Source organism: Pongo pygmaeus, chromosome 1 (genome assembly GCF_028885625.2).
Source record: "Pongo pygmaeus isolate AG05252 chromosome 1, NHGRI_mPonPyg2-v2.0_pri, whole genome shotgun sequence".
Taxonomy (NCBI): Eukaryota; Metazoa; Chordata; class Mammalia; order Primates; family Hominidae; genus Pongo; species Pongo pygmaeus.
In genome coordinates, this window is record NC_072373.2 from 97245545 (window position 1) to 97265912 (window position 20368).

Consider the following 20368-nt stretch of genomic DNA (forward strand, 5'->3'; position numbering starts at 1 on the left):
TCAAGAAAGACAGCCTTGGACCACCAGTTAGAGAATCCCCTAATTTTCTCTCTGCCATAAGTCACTGAAACTGAGAGCTAAGGCAGGGCCTCTGTGAGTCATGAGCACTTAACCCAGCGGGAGACCTCAGAACAGGATGTTTCCTTTTTTGAGATTCCCTGTCATACCAGTTATGGATAAATTTGCATTTTGGATGGGACATTACTGGACCAGCCCATTTTAGGCAGTTCCGTTTCCCCCTGGGTGGGGCAGCAGGCCCTATGAAGAGGTTCTCAGCCGCATGACTCCTAAACTCCCGGTACTTGAGCACCGATCTGCTTCGGAGAAACTGGTGAGTCTGCTTACTTGAATTTCTCTGTTCTTTGTGCCCTCGAATGTTGAATTTAATCTGAAGACAGAAAGTACGGTTGATCCAAACCTCTGATGACAGTTTTGACACTACTTAGTGGATGGAACCTTAGGATTAGATCATAATGACACATTGTTTTAGCTTTTTTTTGTAAGCAGCTTGGTGTTCATATGAACAGCGAAGTTAATAGGAATGCTTTGATTTGAGGAAGAGGTAAAAGCAAAGTCTTTTTCCTTTTTTCTATATCTCTGTGGTGTCCTTTTCAAACATTTGTGTTTTAGCAGATGTGAGAGCCTGCAATTCTTCCCAAACGGCCCTTTGCTCTGTGCCCATCAGCCCAGTGGGGCTTTACAGCAGATAATGGTGATAGGAATAGCTTCTGAGATTGCCCAGGGTATCTGAACTTGTGACTGCCTTTCATGAAGTGGTTATTTTCATGCTTGATTGTTTATAACAGAGATATTTTCTTTGGAAAAATTGCATGAGAAAACACAGGATTTCCCAGGGTTGATAAAGCAATTTGCTAAAGTGGAAAGGAGAAACCAGAGAGTCATGAAAAGGGAATTAGGAGTTTAAATAATTTTTTGGAGATTGGAGAAATAGCCAATGGTATTACATAAACGTTGGCTTTTCTTTGTAGGAGTTCCTTCCTGTGAACCCTGTTATATAATTTCTTTCAGATTCTGAGACTCCAGCAGGATGTCTTATCAACAGCAGCAATGTAAGCAGCCCTGCCAGCCACCTCCTGTGTGCCCCCTGCCAAAGCATCCAGAGCCATGTCCACCCCCGAAGTGCCCTGAGCCCTACCCACCACCAAAGTGTCCACAGCCCTGCCCGCCTCAGCAGTGCCAGCAGAAATGTCCTCCTGTGACACCTTCCCCACCCTGCCAGCCAAAGTGTCCACCCAAGAGCAAGTAACAGCTTTAGAATTCATCAGGAGCATGAAAGGATAGGGATAATTGGCTCACCTCATTCCACAGCTCCACCTGCATCTTCTCATCAAAGCCATCCAGGGATACACAGGGAGCTTCTTTCCCCTTAGCCTGTGATCTGCCCATGATGATCCCCGACAGCAAAAGGTTTCCTTTCTGAGGCTGCCATACTGCCACTGTCCAGGTGGAGACTGAGAAAAGGAAGTCCTCAGCTGTACCGGCCTTTCAGAGCTTCTCTTTGGGTGCCATCGAAGAATTATATTGATGTCTTCTGTGTCTGTCTGTCACCTGGCATGAGCTTCTACTATCTGTGCAATTGTCACTTTTCTTTCACTCCCTGAATAAAGTAGCTATGCCTATATTTTTGTGAATGGATATTTCATTTCTTTTTAAACCTACTTTATTAACAATATCATATGATCATTTGGATTTATTTCTATCTTTCTTTGGCCCCCAGGACCAGGCTCCCATGATTATTGTAGGAATTTTGGGTCATACTAAAGATTGTTTCTGTGTGATTTTAAACCCGTTTTATTTTCCTTAGTTAGTGTTTTGATAGATTCAAGGAACATATTATTCAACTTCTCCAAATGTCAGTCTCTTTACTGCAAAGTGAGCAAAGTAACATTTACATAACAAACTAGTCTAAGGCATAAAATTGAATTACTATCTGAAATTTGGTTGGCAGAATGCTTGACACATAATTAGCAGTCATTTAATTGAGGTTTATTAGCAGGAATATATCATCGTCTTCATCATCATCATCATTATCATCATCACCAGCATCACTACACCACTACAACCACCACCACAGTTGCTCCAGCAAGAAAGTAGCTTGGATATAACTAATACAGGAAATAAGAAGAGTCTCTATTGCTATTTTTTATGAATTCATAATACTTGTACACAGTTACGGGGTACATATGATATCTTGTTACATGAATAGAATGTGTAATGATCAAGTCAGGATACCAGAAAATTTATATTATCCATCGCCTGGGGTATTTATCATTTTTCTTTGTTAGGAACATTTTAATTCTTCTCTCCTAGCTATTGTGAAATATAGAATACATTGTTGTAAACTAGTCACCCTACTCTACTGTCAAATATTAAAACTTATTCCTTGTATCTTTTTGTTTGTACCCATTAACCAACATCCCCCCCATCCCCCACAAATACCTTTCCCTGCCTCAGCTATCTTATCATTCTATTCTCCATGATATCTATCTCCATGATTTTGACTTTTCTAGCTTTATATGAGTGAGAACATGTGATGTTTGCCTTTCTGTGCTTGACTTATTTCACTTAAGATAATGACCTCCAGTTTCATCTATGTTGTTGCAAACGACATGATTTCATTCTTTTTTGCAACCAAGTAGTATTTCATTGTATACTATACAATGAAATATACTATATTTTCTTTTTCCATTCATTCATTGTTGGACACTTAGGTTGATGGACACTTAGGTTGATTACACATCTTTGCTATCGTGAATAGTGCTGAAATAACCATGGAGGTTCAGGCATCCCTTTGATATACTGATTTATTTTCCTTTGTATAGTAGTTAGATTGCTGAATTGAATGGTAGTTCTATTTTTAGTATTTTCTGTGAAATTGCTATTATTACTTGTGCTTTTGAAGTCTTACCCGAAAACTCCTTGCATACTCTAACATCATAGAGTATGTTTCCTGTGTGTTCTTCTAGTAGTTTTATAGTTTCAGGTCTTACATTTAAGTCTTTAATCCATATTGAGTTGGCTCTTGTATATGATGAGAGATATAAGCCCATGTTTCATTCTTCTGCATATGAATTCCATTTTTTTCTGAACAATTTATTGAGAAATTTGTCCTTTCCCCAATGTGTATTCTTGGCATCTTTGTCAAATTCAGTTGGTTGTAAATATGGGGGTTTATTTTTGGTTTCTTTATTATTTTCCGTTGGTTTATGTATCTGCTTTTATATAATAGCATGTTATTTTGTTGACTATAGCCTTGTAACATATTTTGAAGTCAGGTAGTGTGATGCCTCCAGCTTTGCTCTGTTTGTTCAGGATTGCTCTGGCTATTCAGGGTGTTTTTTGGTTCCAAATGAATTTTAGAATTTTTTTTTCTATTTCTGTGAAGAATGACACTGGCATTTTGATACGGATTCATTTAATCTGTAGATTGCTTTGGGCAGTATGGTCATTTTAACAATAGTAATTCTTCTGATTCATGAGTATGGAATATCTTTCAATTTGTTTTAGTGTTCTTTGATTTTTTTCATCAGTGTTTTGTAGTTTTCCTTCTAAAAGTTTGCATCTCCTTAGTTAAACTTATTCTTAGGTATTCTATTTTTTTTGTAGGTGTTGTAAATGGGATTGCCTTTATAATTTCTTCCTTAGCTAATGCATTATTGGTGTATAGAAATGCTGTTGATGTTTATTTTGATGTTGTATCTTGTAACTACTGAATTTATTTATAAAATCTAAGAGATTTTTGGTGGTGTCTTTCTGCTTTTCTAGATACAAGATCATGTCATCTGCAAAGAGTAACAATCTGACCTCTTCTTTTCCAATTTGGATGGTTTTTTCTTGTCTGATTGTTCTGACTAGAACTTCTAGTACCTTATTGAACAGGAGTGATGAACGTGGGCATCCTTGTCTTGTTTCAGTTCTTAGAGGAAAAGTTTTCAGGTTTTCCTCATTTAGAATGATGTTGACTGTGTGTTTCCCATACATGGACTTTATCATATTGAAGTATGTTTCTTCTGTGCTTAGTTTGTTGAGTGTTTGTATCATGAAGAGATGTTGAATTTTATCAAATGCTTTTTCTTCATTTATCAAAATAATTACATGTTTTTTCCTTTATGGTATTGATGTGGTGATTTATGTTTATAGGTTTCTGTGTATTAAACCATCCTTGTGTCCCCAGGATAAATCCTCCTTAATCATGGTATATTATCTTTTGATGTTTTGTTGATTTCAGTTTGATAGTAATTTTCTGAAGATTTTTGTATGTATGTTCATCAGGGAAATTGGTCTATAGTTTTCTTTTTGTGTGTGTGTGTCCTTGTCTGATGTTGGTGCCAGAGTAATGCTTACCTCATTGAAAGATTTAGGAAGAATTCCCTCCTCTTCAATTTTTTTGAATACTTTGAGGGGGAATTGATGTTAGTTTTTCTTTGAAAGTTTGGCAGAATTGAGCAATGAAGCCATCTGTTCCTGGACTTTTCTTTGTTGGGAGACTTTTCATTACTGGCCAATTTATTACACTGTACAAGTGTTCTATTTCTTCCTGATTCAATTGTGGTAGGTTGTATGTATTCAGGAATTTATCTATTTCCTCTATGTTTTCCAGTTTTTTAGTATATTGTTGTTTATTATAGTAAGATATTTTGTATTTCTGTGGTTTCAATTGTGATTATTTTTTCTTTGTTTTTGTTCATTTGTGTCTTTTCTCCCCCCCGCCTTGGTTATTTTAGCTAGCAGTTTTATTTATCTCTTAACAAAACCAACTTTTTGTTCATTATTTCTTTGTGTGTTTTTTTTTTTTGTAGTGTCTAATTTGTTTAGTTTTGCTCTGGTCTTCATTATTTCTTTTTTTTTTTCTTCTTCTTCTTCTTCTTCTTCTTCTTATTATACTTTAGGCTCTATGGTACATGTGCGCAACGTGCAGGTAAGTTACATATGTATACATGTGCCATGCTGGTGTGCTGCACCCACCAACTCGTCATCTAGCATTAGGTATATCTCCCAATGCTATCCCTCCCCCCTCCCCCCACCCCACAACAGTCCCTGAAGTGTGATGTTCCCCTTCCTGTGTCCATGTGTTCTCGTTGTTCAATTCCCACCTATGAGTGAGAATATGTGGTGTTTGGTTTTTTGTTCTTGCGATAGTTTACTGAGAATGATGATTTCCAATTTCATCCATGTCCCTACAAAGGACGTGAACTCATCATTTTTTATGGCTGCATAGTATTCCATGGTGTATATGCGCCATTATTTCTTTTCTTCTCTAATTTTGGGTTTGGTTTGCTCTTGCTTTCCTAGTTTCTTGGGTGACATTGTTTATTTAAAATCTTTCTGCTTTTTTGATGTAAGCATTTAATACTGTAAAATTCTCACAGCACTTTTTTAATGTAATCCATAGCTTCAATAGTCATTTAAGAAATTTTTTTATTTCCTTCTTTTATTTTTTTTCATGACCTAACAGTCATTCATGAGCATGTTATTCTATTTCCATGTATTTGTAGAGTTTCCAAAATTCCTTATTATTGATTTATAGTTTTATCCCATTGTGATCAATTTCTGGTTTATTCCAAGAAGATACTTGATATGATTTCAATATTTAAAACTTTTTTTAGACTTGTTTGGCATCCTAACGTATGTTCTGTCCTGGAGAAGTTTTCATGTGCTGATGAGAAGAATGTACATTCTGTGTTTGTTGGATGAAATATTCTGCAAATATCTGTTAGCTCCATTTTGTTAAATGTGCAGTTTAATGTTTCTTTCTTAATTTTCTGTCTAGATGATCTCTCTAATACTGAGAGTGGATCATTCAAATTTCTAATTATTATTGTATTGGATTCTCTCTCTCCCTTAGATCTAATAATAATTGTCTTGAATATCTAGGTGCTGTAGTATTGGGTGTGCATAGATTTATAATTGTTATATCTTTTTCTATGCTTTTATAATTTCAGTCTATACGTGTTTTTACAGATTAGATAAGTTTCTTTTTGGATGCATATAGTTGTGTCATGCTTTTTATCCATTCAGCCAGTCTATGTATTTTAAGTGGACAGTTTAATCCACTTACATTCACGGTCATTATTGAGATGCGAGGGCTCATTAGTGTCATTTTATTAATTGGTTTTTGGTTATTTTGTGTATCTTTGGTCCTATCTTTGTCTCTTATTGTTTATCATTGTAATTTGGTGATTTTCTATAGTGGTACCATTTCAGTTCTTTCTCTTCTGTGTTTGCTCTACCAGTGGGTTTTATACTCCCGTGTGTTGTCATCGTCATAGATACCATTTTTTTTTCTTCCAGGCATAAGACTCCCTTTAATATTTCTTGTAGGACTGGGCTAGTGATGATGAAGTCTCTCAGGTTTTGATTGTCTGAGAAAGACTTTATTTCTCCTTCATTTATAAAGGATTACTTTGGGGGGTATAGTATCCTTGTTTCTTTTCCCCAGCACTTTGAATATATCATCCTGTCTCTTCTTGCCTGTAAGGTTTCTGCTGAGCAATCCACTGTTACTTTCATGGGGATTGCCTTATAAGTGACTAGATGCTTTTCTCTTGCTGTTTTTAGAATTCTCTCTTTATCTTTGACCTTTGATAATTTAACTGTAATTCGCTGTGAAGAAGATCTTTTGAAATTGTTTCTATTTAACTATTTCTGAGTTTCCTATATCTGGATGTCTGCATCTTTTGCTACATTCGGGCCATTTTCGGTTATTATTCTGTTAAATAGGTTTTCTACCACTTTTGTTTCCTCTTCACCTTCTGAGACATTGAAAACTTGAATATTTGGTTGCTTTATGTTTCCTATATGCCACATAGGTTTTGTTCTCTTTTTTAAAAAAAATTCTTTAAAAAATGTTTATCTGACTGGGTTATTTCAAAAGACCTACATTAAATTCCTGAAATTCTTTATTCTACTTGACCTAGTCTATTGTCAAAACTTTCAACAATATTTATTTTCTTTCATTCAATGAATTCTTTAGTTGTAGAATTTCTTTTTTGTTCTATATTATTATACCAATTTCTTTGGTAAATTTCACATTTATATTCTGAATTTCTTTTTTGATTTCTTTGTGTTGTTTATCTGTGTTCTCTTGTATCTCACTGAACTTTTATTATTATTATTATTTTAGATACCGTGTCTCACTATGTTGCCCAAGGTAGACTTGACCTCTTGGGCTCAAGTAATCCCTGCTTCTCAACCTCTGGCATAGCTGGGACTACAAGAATGTGCAACCACACTGGCTTCACTGAGCTTCTTTAATGTCATTATTTTGTTTTATTTTATGATATTTCATAATTTTTCCCCAATGGAATCTGCTGCTGGAGAATTATCATTTTTTTGGAGGTATAATATATCATAGCTATTTCTTATTTCTTATGTCCTTACATTGATGTCTGTTCATCTGATCTAATAGTTGCTTCTCCTAAATTTTTGAATTTGCTTTTGTAGGAAACAACTTTTTTCTGAAGATGTGTGATATTGGTTGAGTAGAGATTTTGGCTTTGATTTTGGGTACATACAGAAATGTAGTCTCCTTGTGATTTCTTAAGCTGTAAACAGTGTTTTTGGTGTCTGTGATTTCCTCAGTGGCTAAGGGTGTTAGTGTAATCTGTGGAGAAGTTTTGCAGGTAAAGGGATGCCAGGTGAGCCAGTTCTTAGTTTCTAGTGGTGGCAGTGGGAGGCTGAGCATACCTGTCCTTGGGCCCCAGGGTAGCATGTGATGGTACCCATGGTAGTAGGTACAGGGGGGCCAATTTTTGGTCTCCAGGCAACTTTCTCCAGTGCTAATAGTGGCAGCAGTAGGCCAGGAGGGTGGGCAGATCGTTGGGGCCCTAGGTAACCAGTGTGGCATGGGCAATGGCAGTAGCAGTGGCAGAACAACCCTCTGTTTCCCAACTGGTCTGCTCTTGGTGATGGCTGCAATGGCCCTGGTGGCCCAGTTCCAATGCCTGTAGTTGGTGTGTGCAGGTAGGTGTCAGCTGTGGTGGTAATGGCTGGTTTGGCTGCCCCATTCTCAGGCCCCTGGGAGGAGTGTTCAGGAGGCAACAGTGGTCCATAGGGCTGGGTAACCTCCAGGTTCCTGGAAGGTACGCTTGGGCACATGGAGGACAGGGTGGAGCTGGATGAGAAGAACATGTCCTCAGGTTCCCTGGTAGTCCATGTACGTGCTAGCTGTGGTGCACAGGGGCGAGGTGATTCTGAGGTCCCTGGTGGAATGTGCTATGGCCCTGCTACTGGGGAGGGCTGAGCTGCTTTCCGTGGCAACAACTGTAGGTAGGTGGCTCAAAAGTGTGCACTTTTGCCCCAGATGGTAGTTGTGGGTGAGAGATTCTTTCCTCAAGATACTTTTGAATGCATGGTAATTCCAGTACTGGAGGCAGTGGAGTCACGGCCAGTGGCCCATGCTTCAGTGGAGGCAGCCAGCAGTGGCGGTCACTGCAGGCAGGGGAGTCTGACTTTGGGGCATGTAAAAATGCATGACAGTGCTGCTGCTGAGGCAGTGCGTCATTGCCAATGGCTTGTGTTTCAGCTATGGTGGCTGCAGGCAACTGCAGCGATGGCTCTAGATGAAGCATGTCAATGGGACTCCTGGGAGGTGGAGATGCAGGGGCGGTTGGGCCTGAGGGTAGGAGGTAGTCTAGGGGGGACTAGACTCTCACTATGGTGCCTTGCTTAGCTGCTTATGACTTGGGGGTGTGTGGGATACAGTGTGAAATTCATCTCTGGAGTGGTGCTGTTGCATGGTCTCCAGGCAGCTCCCTACGTTAGTCTCAGGGCCTGAGGGCATTGAGGGGTTCTCCCATGGCTAGGATTGCAGGAGTCTGCAGAAGGGATGTGAATCCCTGGGGATCTCTCCATCACCCTTTTTTTTGCATTTAGGATTCTCTTCAGGCTCCCAGCCATCCTGACTGAGCAGGTTACTGCACTTCTCTTTCTTTCCTGCTTTAGAGGTTTCTTGTCACTTCTCTATTGAATTCCAATGTTCTGTCTCAGATGATCTATTTGAAGTGTGATTATCTACTAGCTATTTTGGTTCTTCTTCATGGAAGAGGTGAGTACCAGCTGCCACTAGTCAGCCAAATCGCTTGAAGCCCTCCAAATCTCTGAATTTTTAAAAGGTATTAGATGGTTATATTAACAAAATTATTCACTATTCTCAAATATTTTTGTTCAGTGTGAAGCTGGAATCTCTCCACTGGACTCCTGGATTCTCAAAGAAATATTTATGCCCATGGATGGCGATCAAAATTGGTGTTTCTGTGGAGTTATGAAGGCCAGAATAATCTAATCCACCACATAAATGATGTCACTCCCTTTGTCTTGGGTTTTAATTGTAAAGTTGTTATACAAATTAAAGATATTTTGAAAAACAGTCTAAAATAAATAAAAGTCTAGACCTTGAAAAGTCAGAAAAAAATTATTCAGACGTGCTCACAGAGAAAAACAGCAATAGTTTTTCTCATATTCAGTTCTGCTTCCCAGTAGGAAATACTCCTAATTTTTTTGTTTTTGTTTTACATTTAGTTATTTTGATTATTAGTTCCATACAGCTAAATAACATATCTATTTCTGGTTTTGATTTATTAATTTTAGAATATCTTTAATTCTTGCTATCATAAGTATCAGATATCTATCACCATATTAATACCGCATTACAAATAACCAACAAACCACAGCAGCATTTATCAATAAGCATTTACTTTTCCTCACAGGTCTTAGTGTTAGCTGGAAGGTCTGCTGTACCAGTCTGGCCTCAGTAGCTGATCTCAGCCCAACCCCCTCATGCACTTGTGATCAGCTGGTCCTGGATGGCCTCCAGGTGTTAAAGCTCTTCTCCATGTGGCTTCTCCTAATTCCATACTTTAGTCTCCACATGTTTCCATGGTGGTGAGATTCGGAGAGAGGGCAGAAGTTTGCAAGGGCTTGGGCTTCCTACTAGCACACATCACATCCACCACCTTCTCTTGGCCACAGAAAGTCACAGGCCAGCTCTGATTCAAGGGGTTGGGAAATTGCTCTCTGTCTCCTCTGCCATGAGAATAGCATGTGTCAGATAGACCCAGCTCCTTTGATTAGATTTGGAATAGAGACAATCCGTAAAAGAATTGCAATGAATTCACAAAAGACATACGTGAAGGAGAAATCAGTCTTTGTTACTGTAAGCCACTGAGAAGTTTTTTCTTTTTGGTATTTCAGTATTGTTCAGCTACAGTAGTCTAGCTTAAAATACAAATATTTTATTCTATTATCATGCTTAGTCTATAGGTTCATTCTAAAGTTGAGGACCAATACAATTTTTTAATTATTATGGCTTCTAAATATTATTCACTGACAGGCCAGTTAGTGACTATGATTATATTTCCTTTTCTATATCACTTTCTGTTTCTCCTTTTCTCTTGCCTTATCTTATATTTCTTCCTTAAATTTCTCTGAATTGTTAAAAATTTATTTAAAATGATATTAAATATTTTGATTGGCTTATTTTTCCTAGACTCTTCCCTACTGAAGGACACCTCCCCCTAGATAAATCCAGACTGGTTGCTCCTTGACTTCCCACACAACTGTCAACCTGGAATATTTGTTTTCTCTTTAATATGGGTTGAAGCCACTTTTTGTTGGTTCTTGTATTTTCTTCCTTCTTGTTTTATCTCCTGATTTTCCTGTATTACTTAAGAAAGGACAGCTGAAACATATTTTTGAGTCCTTTCATATAGGAGAGTCATTCTATTCTACTGTAACATTTGAATTTTGGATTGAAATCCTTTTTGTGTCTAATCTTTGAAGATTTCTGTTCCATTATACTTAGGTATTGAACACTGCCAGTTTTTATTTTTAAAGAAGCTTCCCCGGAAGATTTGGAATTGTTTCTTTACATGTTGCTTCAAAATTTCACATTTAATGAGTCATTTTTAAAACATGCACTGGCAGTCAATTGGGCTTCTCATCTGGAATCCTTGTGTCTTTTAGATCCAGGTAATTACCTAGGATTTTTTTAAATTGATTTCATAGCATCTATTTTTTTTCTTTCTCTATTTCTGAAATTTCTATTGACTGGAAGTTAGATCTTCTGCATTGAGTCTCTATTATCTTGATGTTTTCTCTTATGTTTTTCTTTTCTTTCTTTTGCTGCACCTTTTGGAAGTTTCTTTGAACTTCACTACGTGATTCCTGTTTGGAGGTCTTGGCCACAGAACCTGGAATGATGACACAGTCTGTGCTACCATGGCCAGAAGTTTCCTTCTAGGTGGCTGTCCACACGGATTATAGTCTCCTAGATGAGACCACAACTGGCTTGATTATTTCAGCAATACTGACTGAATAGCTGTCACTCAAATTTTAGACTACAAAACTAAATTTTAAAAAATAGCCTAAAAAAAAACAAAGGGAGCATGCTTTAGGTATCATATGAAACTGTTGCTTTTGTTCTCTGAAGCCACTTGGATTATATAGCAGTAAATGGCATGGCATTTGAGGACCAGGTAGTAATAAAATTATTAATAGATACCTATTTTCAAGCTGTTGAGTGTGGTGACTTTGTCTCTCAGTAACCATGGTCAATAATTTCATATAAAATCTCCTCTAAGGCAACACTATGAGCCCTGGAGAATCCTGGGACCTGCTGTCCTGATGGAGGAGGTAGCCCTGCCTGAAGCTGTGCCTGGAGCTCAGGTGGAATCCAAGAGTCACATTCCCAGCAATACCTCCTCCAAGTCCCTTTATCCTCCTATTCTTCCTTCTCCTCTTAGAAAACTGCATTCCAGGGGTGAGCCCTGATAATCTGGGTGGGCCAAGGATGCTCTAGCAGGATCAATTGGATTTTTTTTTTAACAACTGAAGGCACCACTGAATAAGAGGAGAGTTGGTCAGAATTAGGGAAAATATAAATTTATATAAATGCTTAATTAATTTGTATTAATTGGGTGTTGTATTAGTCCATTCTCATGCTTCCATGAAGAAAGAGCTGAGACTGGGTAATTTATAAAGGAAAGAGAAATTATAAAAGACTTAACCGACTCACAGTTCTGCAGTACTGGGGAGGCCTCAGAAAACTTACAATCATGGTGAAAGGAAAAAGCAAACATGTCCTTCTTCATATGGCGGCAGGAAGGAGAAGAATGAGAGGCTAGTTAAGGGGGAAGCCCCTTATATTCAGAGTTCACAAAGCTCATTTAAGACAAAACCCACATTCCTTTACAGAATTTAGATCTACAGAGTTCAAGTCTTGGTTCAGCTCTCTAAACTCTCTGTTAGTCATTAGTTTGTTTTGCTCACGACTAAAATACTACTTTGTATTTTGAAAATTTCTTACTTTCTTTATTATTGTGTGTGGAGAAATAGACTTTCTCTTCTTGGGAATGCAATTTTAAAACAGACTAGAAATTATAAGAGTTGTGATGACAGACAGGTACCGAAAATACTGTGGTATTTTAATGAAAATGGCATCTTAAGTTATTTATCAAACTTGTGGAAAGTAGCTAAAGTTATTTCTAGAAAAATTGAATACCATTAAATACTGATGTCAGAAAAGTAAAAGGTACAATATTAAGTAAAGTTCTCATCTTATAATTTTAGAGAAAGCAAAGGAAAGTAAATGCTAAGGTAAAAAATAATAAAGATGAAAATAGAAAGGAAAGAAGTGCAAAGCACACTTTGGAGAAAATAAATAAATCAAAGTGACATATACCTGATTAGATTGAAGGTCACCATCAGGAATGAAAAAGGGACATATAAAGGGAGCAGAAATTATAAAGATAACAGGAAGATATTAAGAACAATTTTATGATAATAGATTGGAAAATTTATATAAAATAGACAATTTACTTAAACAGCTAACTTAAAAAAATGAACTCAGAAAGAAACAAAATACTGAACTACCCAGTAACTAAATATAATTGAAGTAGTAATGAAACATACTTTTGTATGGAAAATTCTGGACCAGAAGGTTTTACCAGTGATCTACCACATATATGAAAAGAAGAAATAATTTCAAACTTTCAATTCATTATAAATTGTTAAGTAAAAGTAAAAAAAGCATATTCAACAATTCCTGATATGGGGCTAACAAAACTGTGATTCCATACCTGATCAGGATGTTTTTCAGAACATAAAAGATGAAAGAAAAAAATCAGATGATCCATCCATGCAGTAGAATAAAATGATTGGCTAGGTGCAGTGACTCGTGCCTGTAATCTCAGTGCTTTGGGAGGCTGAGGCGAGTGGATAACTTGAGGCCAGGAGTTCTAGACCAGCCTGGCCAACATGGTGAAACCCTGTCTCTACTAAAAATGCAAAAAATACAAAAATCAGCTGGGTCTGGTGGCAGGTGCCTGTAGTCCCAGCTACTTAGGAGGCTGAGGCAGGAGAATCGTTTGAACCCAGGAGGCGGAGGTTGCAGTGAGCTGAGATTGCACCACAACAGCGTGAGACTCCATCTCAAAAAAAAAAAAAAAAGAATGAAATGATTGATAAAAATCAACCTCTATTCATGGTTTAGCCAAAAAAAAAAAAAAAAAAAAAGAAAAAAAAGAAAAAAGTGCTTAGTAAACTAGCACTGGAAAAGATTTTATTTCATCTAAACAAGAGACACCTACTAAAAGCCTATCACAAATATTATTCTTATTGGTCAACTAGTGAAAGCTTTATCCACATGAGTGCTCTCCCTGTGTCTACTCAAAATTGTGCTGAAGGTGCTCAACAATGCAGTTAATGTAAGAGAAAAGAAATGCAAAGAATAGGGATTAGAAAGGCAAACAATAATATCAACCAAAAACAACAAAATAAAAATAATTATTACTATTTATAAAAGATAATTTGTAGATTAAAATGTAAAAGAATTACAAATAAACTATTATAATTAATATGAGGGCTTAAAAAAGTGCTGGATTCAAAATCAGGAACCAAAACAACGCTGTTCCTGCATGTTAGAAGCAAACACTTAGAAAATAGAATTGTATAATATGAATCAATGTGTAAAAATATGTGAAGGACATAGAAATAAATCTAACAAAATTTGTGCAACATTTTCATGTGTAGAAATAGAGTGACAACCATGCGTGTGAATTCATGACTCAAAATTGTAGAAGCATCAACTTTCTCCCACATTGATGTCTGGATTTAAACCAAATCCTAATTAAAAACCCAACATAATAAATTGATTTAAAAATATGTGTGAAAATGGAAAAAGGTCAAGATTGAGTCAAAATGTTTCCTTATAGTTAGTATATTTTATTCTCTGCTCTATTTCTAGCTGACACAGGTCTACCCTTAGATCAGCTTCTCCTGGATGGTCAGGTGATTTGCCCATTCCAAAAGCATTTTCATACTATTCTAAATCAACTCCATTAAGTGTCTCATTAAGTGTTGAAAACTATAAGAAAATAAAAAAGCTGAGAAATAAAAGTTATAATAGGCGCCTGAGGGGAAATTAGTTGGAACCTATTGTTTTGGAATAGTTGCAACCACAGTGTTAGGTGTTGGGAGAAAGCCCATGACAAAAGAAGGATTGATCAGGAGTTATTAGCTGAAAGCAGGAAGATCACATTCTCCAGAATGGAAGCAGAGAGCAGGTCCCTAGCAGCCATCTCAGGAAATACTTGTTATAACCTATGCCGTTGTGGTCTGTCTCTCTCACTAGCCTGCAGGTATGGGAAAAGGCAGGGATATAGTCATGATCTTTGTTGTAGAGCACATGTGGCTTATCAATTTGTCAATGAAGGAATGCTTGGGATTTTGGTTTACATTTTATTTTTCTATACAAGAATAAAAAATAGTTAAATCTTCCAAAAAAAAAAAAAAAAAAAGAACTCTAGTCTTCATTCTGAGGGCAGCAAAGTAGAAGAATGCTGAAAAGCCAGAATTCCATTCTGTAATGAATCCTCAGATGCTCTCAAGGTTTAGGCAAGAAATGAGCAATTAAAGAAAAGGGATCATAGACTATAGAGAAGGCTCTGTGAGAGGAAGAAAATGTGTAGAGTCATTGAGACTGGAGCAGGGTCAGTGAAAACTCCTGTGTCATCCTCACCTACACCTCATCTCCATTGCTCAGAAAAAGATCCTGGGCAAGACTGGCCAAGGAGACTCTGCTTCTCAATGATTGACCTGGGGCCAGAACTAAGGTCTCTTGAGGACCTGCCTGATATTTTCTATCTTCTATCTGCTGCTCTATTTTATGGAGAAAATAAAAATTACACAGATGACACTTAATCCCTTCAAATTGTGTGCTAACTGGGAACAATGTTAACAAATATTAACATCAATAAAATTTTGAAGCAATGATAATTCATAGTGAAGTTCTTACATGAATGGTAGTTAATAATAATGCAAAGTTAATCATAACCTAATGAAGAACATCTCACCATTATTAACGGTTTCTGTGCTAACCAAAATATATTAAAAAAAAGTTAATAAAAATACATAAATATAATTGCTCATTGGCATACCAAATGGTGAGGTTAATGGATAGAACTTTTTGAAGATAGCATGAGAAATAAGCCAAACTCTATTTGCCCTTTAATGTTTGGAGCAAACATTAAAGTAATGAGCCAAACTCTATTTGCCCTTTAATGTTTGGAGCAATCAAGATAAGTCAGCTTGTGGAAGACCTGTAAGACTTAATACTGCACCATACTTCAGCAGATACGAACAGAAAACCTCCTACATCTTACCAGCCAAAGACCGAGCCCCTTGCAGACCTAATTAGATGGAGAACTTCTTGAGTTTCTGGTAGATTCTTGGAGGTATAAGACAGTGCAGTTTTTATCAAAGCTCCAAGGGTCCTGGTTATGACTGTAAGGTAGGGTGCTCTTATGTTTACTAATGTGAAGAAGGCTAAGGGAAGGCATTTCATCCCCAGCTAAAACCATTTGTGACCTTTAAAGAAGCCAAATCTATGTAGGTTACAAATGGGAGCAGTTTTATCAGCAGCCTGTCTACCTGACTGCTGATAAAACTGCTCCCGTTTGTAACCTACATAGATTTGGTCTAAAATCTGCTATTCTGTATATTTTAAGTGGAGCATTTAGGCCATTTACATTCTATGTTAGTATCAAGATGTGAGATACTATTCTATTCATCATGCTATTTGTTGGCCTGAATACCTTTTTTTTCATTGTGTTGTTGTTTTATATGTCCTGTGAGATTTGTGTTTTAAGGAGATTAGATTCTATTTTGGTATATTTTGAGGATTTTTTTCAAGATCGAGAGCTCCTTTTAGCAGTTCTTGTAGTGCTGGCTTGGTAGTGGTGAATTTTCTCAGCATTTGTTTGTCTGCAAAAGACTGTACCTTTCCTTCACTTAGGAAGATTAGTTTCGCTGGATACAAAATTCTTGGCTGATAATTGTTTTGTTTAAGGAGGCTAGAGATAGAACCCCAATCCCTTCTAGCTTGTAGTGTTTCTACTGAGATCTGCTGTTAATCTGATAGGTTTTCCTTTGTAGGTTACCTGATGCTCTTGCCTCACAGCTCTTAAGATTCTTTCTTGTTTTGACTTTAGATAACCTGATGACTATGTGTCTAGGTGATGATCTTTTGGCAATCAACTTCCCAGGTGTTCTTTGAGCTTCTTGTATTTGCATGTCTAGATCTCTAGCAAGGCCAGGGATTTTTTCCTGGATTATTCCCTCAAATATGTTTTCCAAATTTTCAGATTCCTCTTCTTCCTTGGGAGCACCAATTATTCTTAGGTTTGGTCATTTAACATAATCCAAAACTTCTTGAAGGCTGTGCTCATTTTTTAAAAATTCTTTTTTCTTTGTGTTTGTTGGATTGGGTTAATTCAAAAGCCCTGTCTTTGAGCTCTGAAGTTCTTGCTTCTACTTGTTCAATTCTATTGCTGGGACTTTCCATTGTATTTTACATTTCTCTTAATGTGTCCTTCATTTCCAGAAGTTGTGATTGTTTTTTAATTATGCTATATGTTTCTCTGGAGATTTTTTATCCATATCCTGTAATGCTTTACAAATTTCTTTAAGTTGGTATTCACCTGTCTCTGGTGCCTCCTTGAGTAGCTTAATAATCAAGCTTCTGAATTCTTTTTCTGGCAATTCAGAGATTTTTTTCTTGGTTTGTATCCATTGTTGGTGAGCTAGTGTGATCTTTTGGGGGTGTTAAAGAACCTTGTTTTGTTATGTTACCAGAATTGTTTTGATCACTTCTCACTTGGGTAGATCATGTCAGAGGGAAGATCTGGAGCTCAAGGGCTGCTGTTCAGATTCTTTTGTCCCATGGGGTGCTGCCTTGATTTGGTGCTATCCTGCTTCCACTAGAGATGTGGCTTCCTGAGAGCCAAACTGCAGTGACTGTTATTTCTCTTCTAGATCTAGCCACACAGCAGTCCTACCAGGCTCCAGCCTTGTACTGGGGAGTGTCTGCAGAGTCCCGTAATGTGATCTGCCTTCAGGTCTCTCAGCCATGTATACCAGCACCTGCTCTGGTGGAGGTAGCAGAGGAGTGAAGTGGACTCTGTGAGGGTCCTTGCTTGTAGTTTTGTTTAGCACGCTGGTTTTGTGTTTTGTTGGCCTCCAAACAGGAGGTGGCACTTTCAAGATGGCATCAGCTGCAGTAGTATAGGGCAGATACAAGCTTGCCCCAGGGTTGCCTGGATTGTTGTGGGAAGTCAGGGACCCCAAATGGAGGGACCAACTGAAGCCATGGCAGAAGAATATAAATTGTGAAGATTTCATGGGCATTTATTAGCTCCCCAAATTAATATTTTTATAATTTCTTATGCCTGTCTTTACTGCAATCTCTGAACATAAATTGTGAAGATTTCGTGGACACTTATCACTTCCCCAATCAATACCCTTGTGATTTCCTATGCCTGTCTTTACTTAAATCTCTTAATCCTGTCATCTTTTAAGCTGAGGAGGATGTATGTCACCTCAGGACCCTGTGATGATTGCGTTAACTGCACAAATGTTTTGTAGAGCATGTGTGTTTGAACAATATGAAATCTGGGCACCTTGAAAAAAGAACAGGATAACAGCAACGTTCAGGGAACAAGGGAGATAACCTTAAACTCTGGCTGCCTGTGAGCCAGGTGGAACAGAGCCAGATTTCTCTTCTTTCAAAAGCAAATAGGAGAAATATCGCTGAATTCTTTTTCTCAGCAAGGAACATCCCTGAGAAAGAGAATGCATCCCTAAGGGGAGGCCTCTGAAATGGCCGCTTTAGGATGGCTGTCTTTTATGGTCGTAGTTAAGGGATGAAATAAGCCCCGGTCTCCCATAGCGCTCCCAGGCTTATCAGGATGACGAAATTCCTGCCTAATAAATTTTGGTCAGACTGGTTGTCTGCTCTCAAACCCTGTCTCCTGATAAGATGTTATCAATGACAATGCGTGCCCAAAACTTCATTAGCAATTTTAATTTTGCCCCAGTCCTGGGGGTCCTGTGATGTTGCCCTGCCTCCATTTGCCTTGTGATATTTTATTACCTTGTGAAGCATGTGATCTCTGTGACCCACACCCTATGCATATACTCCCTCCACTTTTGAAAATCACTAATAAAAACTTGCTGGTTTTACAGCTCAGGGGGCATCACGGAACCTGCTGACATGTGATGTCTCCCCCAGACACCAAGTTTTAAAATTTCCCTCTTTTTTACTCTGTCCCTTTATTTCTCAGACCGGCTGACACTTAGGGAAAATAGAAAAGAACCTACGTGAAATATCAGGGGTGAATTTCCCCGATACTGGATAAGTATTTGGTTTTCTCAGGCAGTAGGCAGGGCCAGAGAGCTTCCAAGAGATTATGTCCTTTGTCTTCGGCTACCAGTGTGGGTAGAGAAAGACCATCAGGTTAGGGTAGGATTAGGCATGTCTGAGCTCACACTCTTCTTGGGTGAGGCTTGCTGCAGCTGCTGTGTGGGGATGGGGGTGTGGTTCTCAGGCCAATGGAGTATGTTCCCAGGGGTATTATGGCTGCCTCTGCTGTGTTGTACAGGTCATCAGGGAAGTGGGGGAAAACCAGCAGTTACAGGCCTCATTCAGCTCCCATGCAGCCTGAAAAGCTGGTCTCACTCCCACTGTGCCTCCCTAATAGCACGGAGTTTACTTCCAGGCAGCAGGTGAGCAGGGCTGAGAATTTGCTCCTGGCTACAAGCCTTCCTGCTGAGAAAGTAAGCAGGGCTTTCAGGTTTCACACCTCCCTGTCTGCTGCAGCTGCTGTGCTCACATTCACCCCCTCCCCCGGGTTCTGTCCAGGAAACTTCATGTTCAGTTGAAATTGTTACAAAGTTCAGCTGGAAGTTTCCTTCTCTCTGTGGTCTTTCCCCAATTCCACTGGCAGCCCTCCTCAAGGACTCTTGTGAGACAAAGTCAGAAATGTCTTCCTTGGGGACTGAGAGTGTCCACAGGGCTCTTTCTGCTGCTTCCTCTCCCCTGTATTTCACTTGGCTGTTTCTTTATTTGTAAAAAATTTCCCATGCCTTTTACATAATTTTTATTAGGAATTTTTTTTCTTATTTATGTGTAGGAGTTGGTAGTATAGAAGAAAACTTTATTGAAACAAATCTTCATTTTTCTTAATATGTTTATTAGCTCTAATAGGGATTTCAGGATAATATTTTAGAGTTTTTTTTACATGCAAGATTATATTATCTGTCAACAGAAATATTTTATTTCTTCTTTTCCAACTTGGATGCCTTTTATTTTTTCTTACTTAATTGCACTGACTAGAACTTTCAATAGTATGTTAACTAGAAGTTGAGAAAGTGGGCATCCCCATCTTGTTTTTGATCTTAAAGGAAAAGCTTTTGATCTTTCACCAATAAGTTTGATGTTAGCAGTACATTTTCCTATATGGCCTTTATCAGTTTGAAGAAGTTTCTTTCTATCTCTAGTTTATTGACTATTTTTTTGTTTGTTTTAAGGCAGGGTCTTGTTCTGTTGCCCAGGCTGGAGTGCAGTGGCACTATCTCAACTCACTGAAGTCTTGACCTCCTGGGCTTAAGCAATCCTCCCACCTCAGCCTCCTGAGTAGCCGAGACTACAGGTGTATGCCACCACCCCCTGGCTAGTTTATGTATATTTTGTAAAGATGGGGTTTCACTATGTTGCCCAGGATGGTCTCAAAATCCTGGCCTCAAGCAATCCACCCACCTCAGTCTCCCAAAGGGCTGGGATTAAGGCGTGAGCCATTGTGCCTGGCAGTTTTTTTTTTATTGAAACAAGGTTGAATTTTATGAAATGCTCTTTCTGCACTGATTGAGAGGATCATCTTTTTTTTTTCTTCTGCTGCTAATTTGGTATATCATCTTAATTGATTTTCTTATGCTGAGCAATTCTTGGATTGGGGAGTGAATCACAGTTGGTCATGTTGTATAATCCTTTTTAATTATGTTGCTAAATTTGGTG

At 38.0% G+C, this 20368-nt stretch overlaps 1 protein-coding gene across 3 annotated transcripts; it reads left to right on the top strand.

The window, feature by feature from the left end:
- The first annotated feature begins 268 nt into the window (after window positions 1-268).
- LOC129027157 (small proline-rich protein 2E-like) lies at window positions 269-1641 on the top strand. 3 transcript variants are annotated; one of them, XR_008498301.1, is made up of 3 exons: window positions 503-562; window positions 1030-1070; window positions 1330-1641. XR_008498301.1 is itself a non-coding variant. In XM_063650776.1 (2 exons), the coding sequence occupies exon 2, from the start codon at window positions 1049-1051 to the stop codon at window positions 1265-1267; it is 219 nt and encodes a 72-aa protein (XP_063506846.1). In that variant the 5' UTR covers window positions 269-331; window positions 1030-1048; the 3' UTR covers window positions 1268-1635. The 3 variants fall into 3 exon arrangements, 2 of the variants coding, with proteins under 2 accessions (XP_063506846.1, XP_054329823.1); XM_063650776.1 differs by lacking the exon at window positions 503-562 and adding an exon at window positions 269-331 and having other exon boundaries at window positions 1030-1635; XM_054473848.1 differs by having other exon boundaries at window positions 518-562; window positions 1030-1635.
- The last annotated feature ends 18727 nt before the right edge of the window (window positions 1642-20368 follow it).

Coding starts and splice junctions, on each gene's coding strand:
- LOC129027157 (XM_063650776.1), top strand. CDS start 1,049: ATGTCTTATCAACAGCAGCAATGTAAGCAGCCCTGCCAGCCACCTCCT.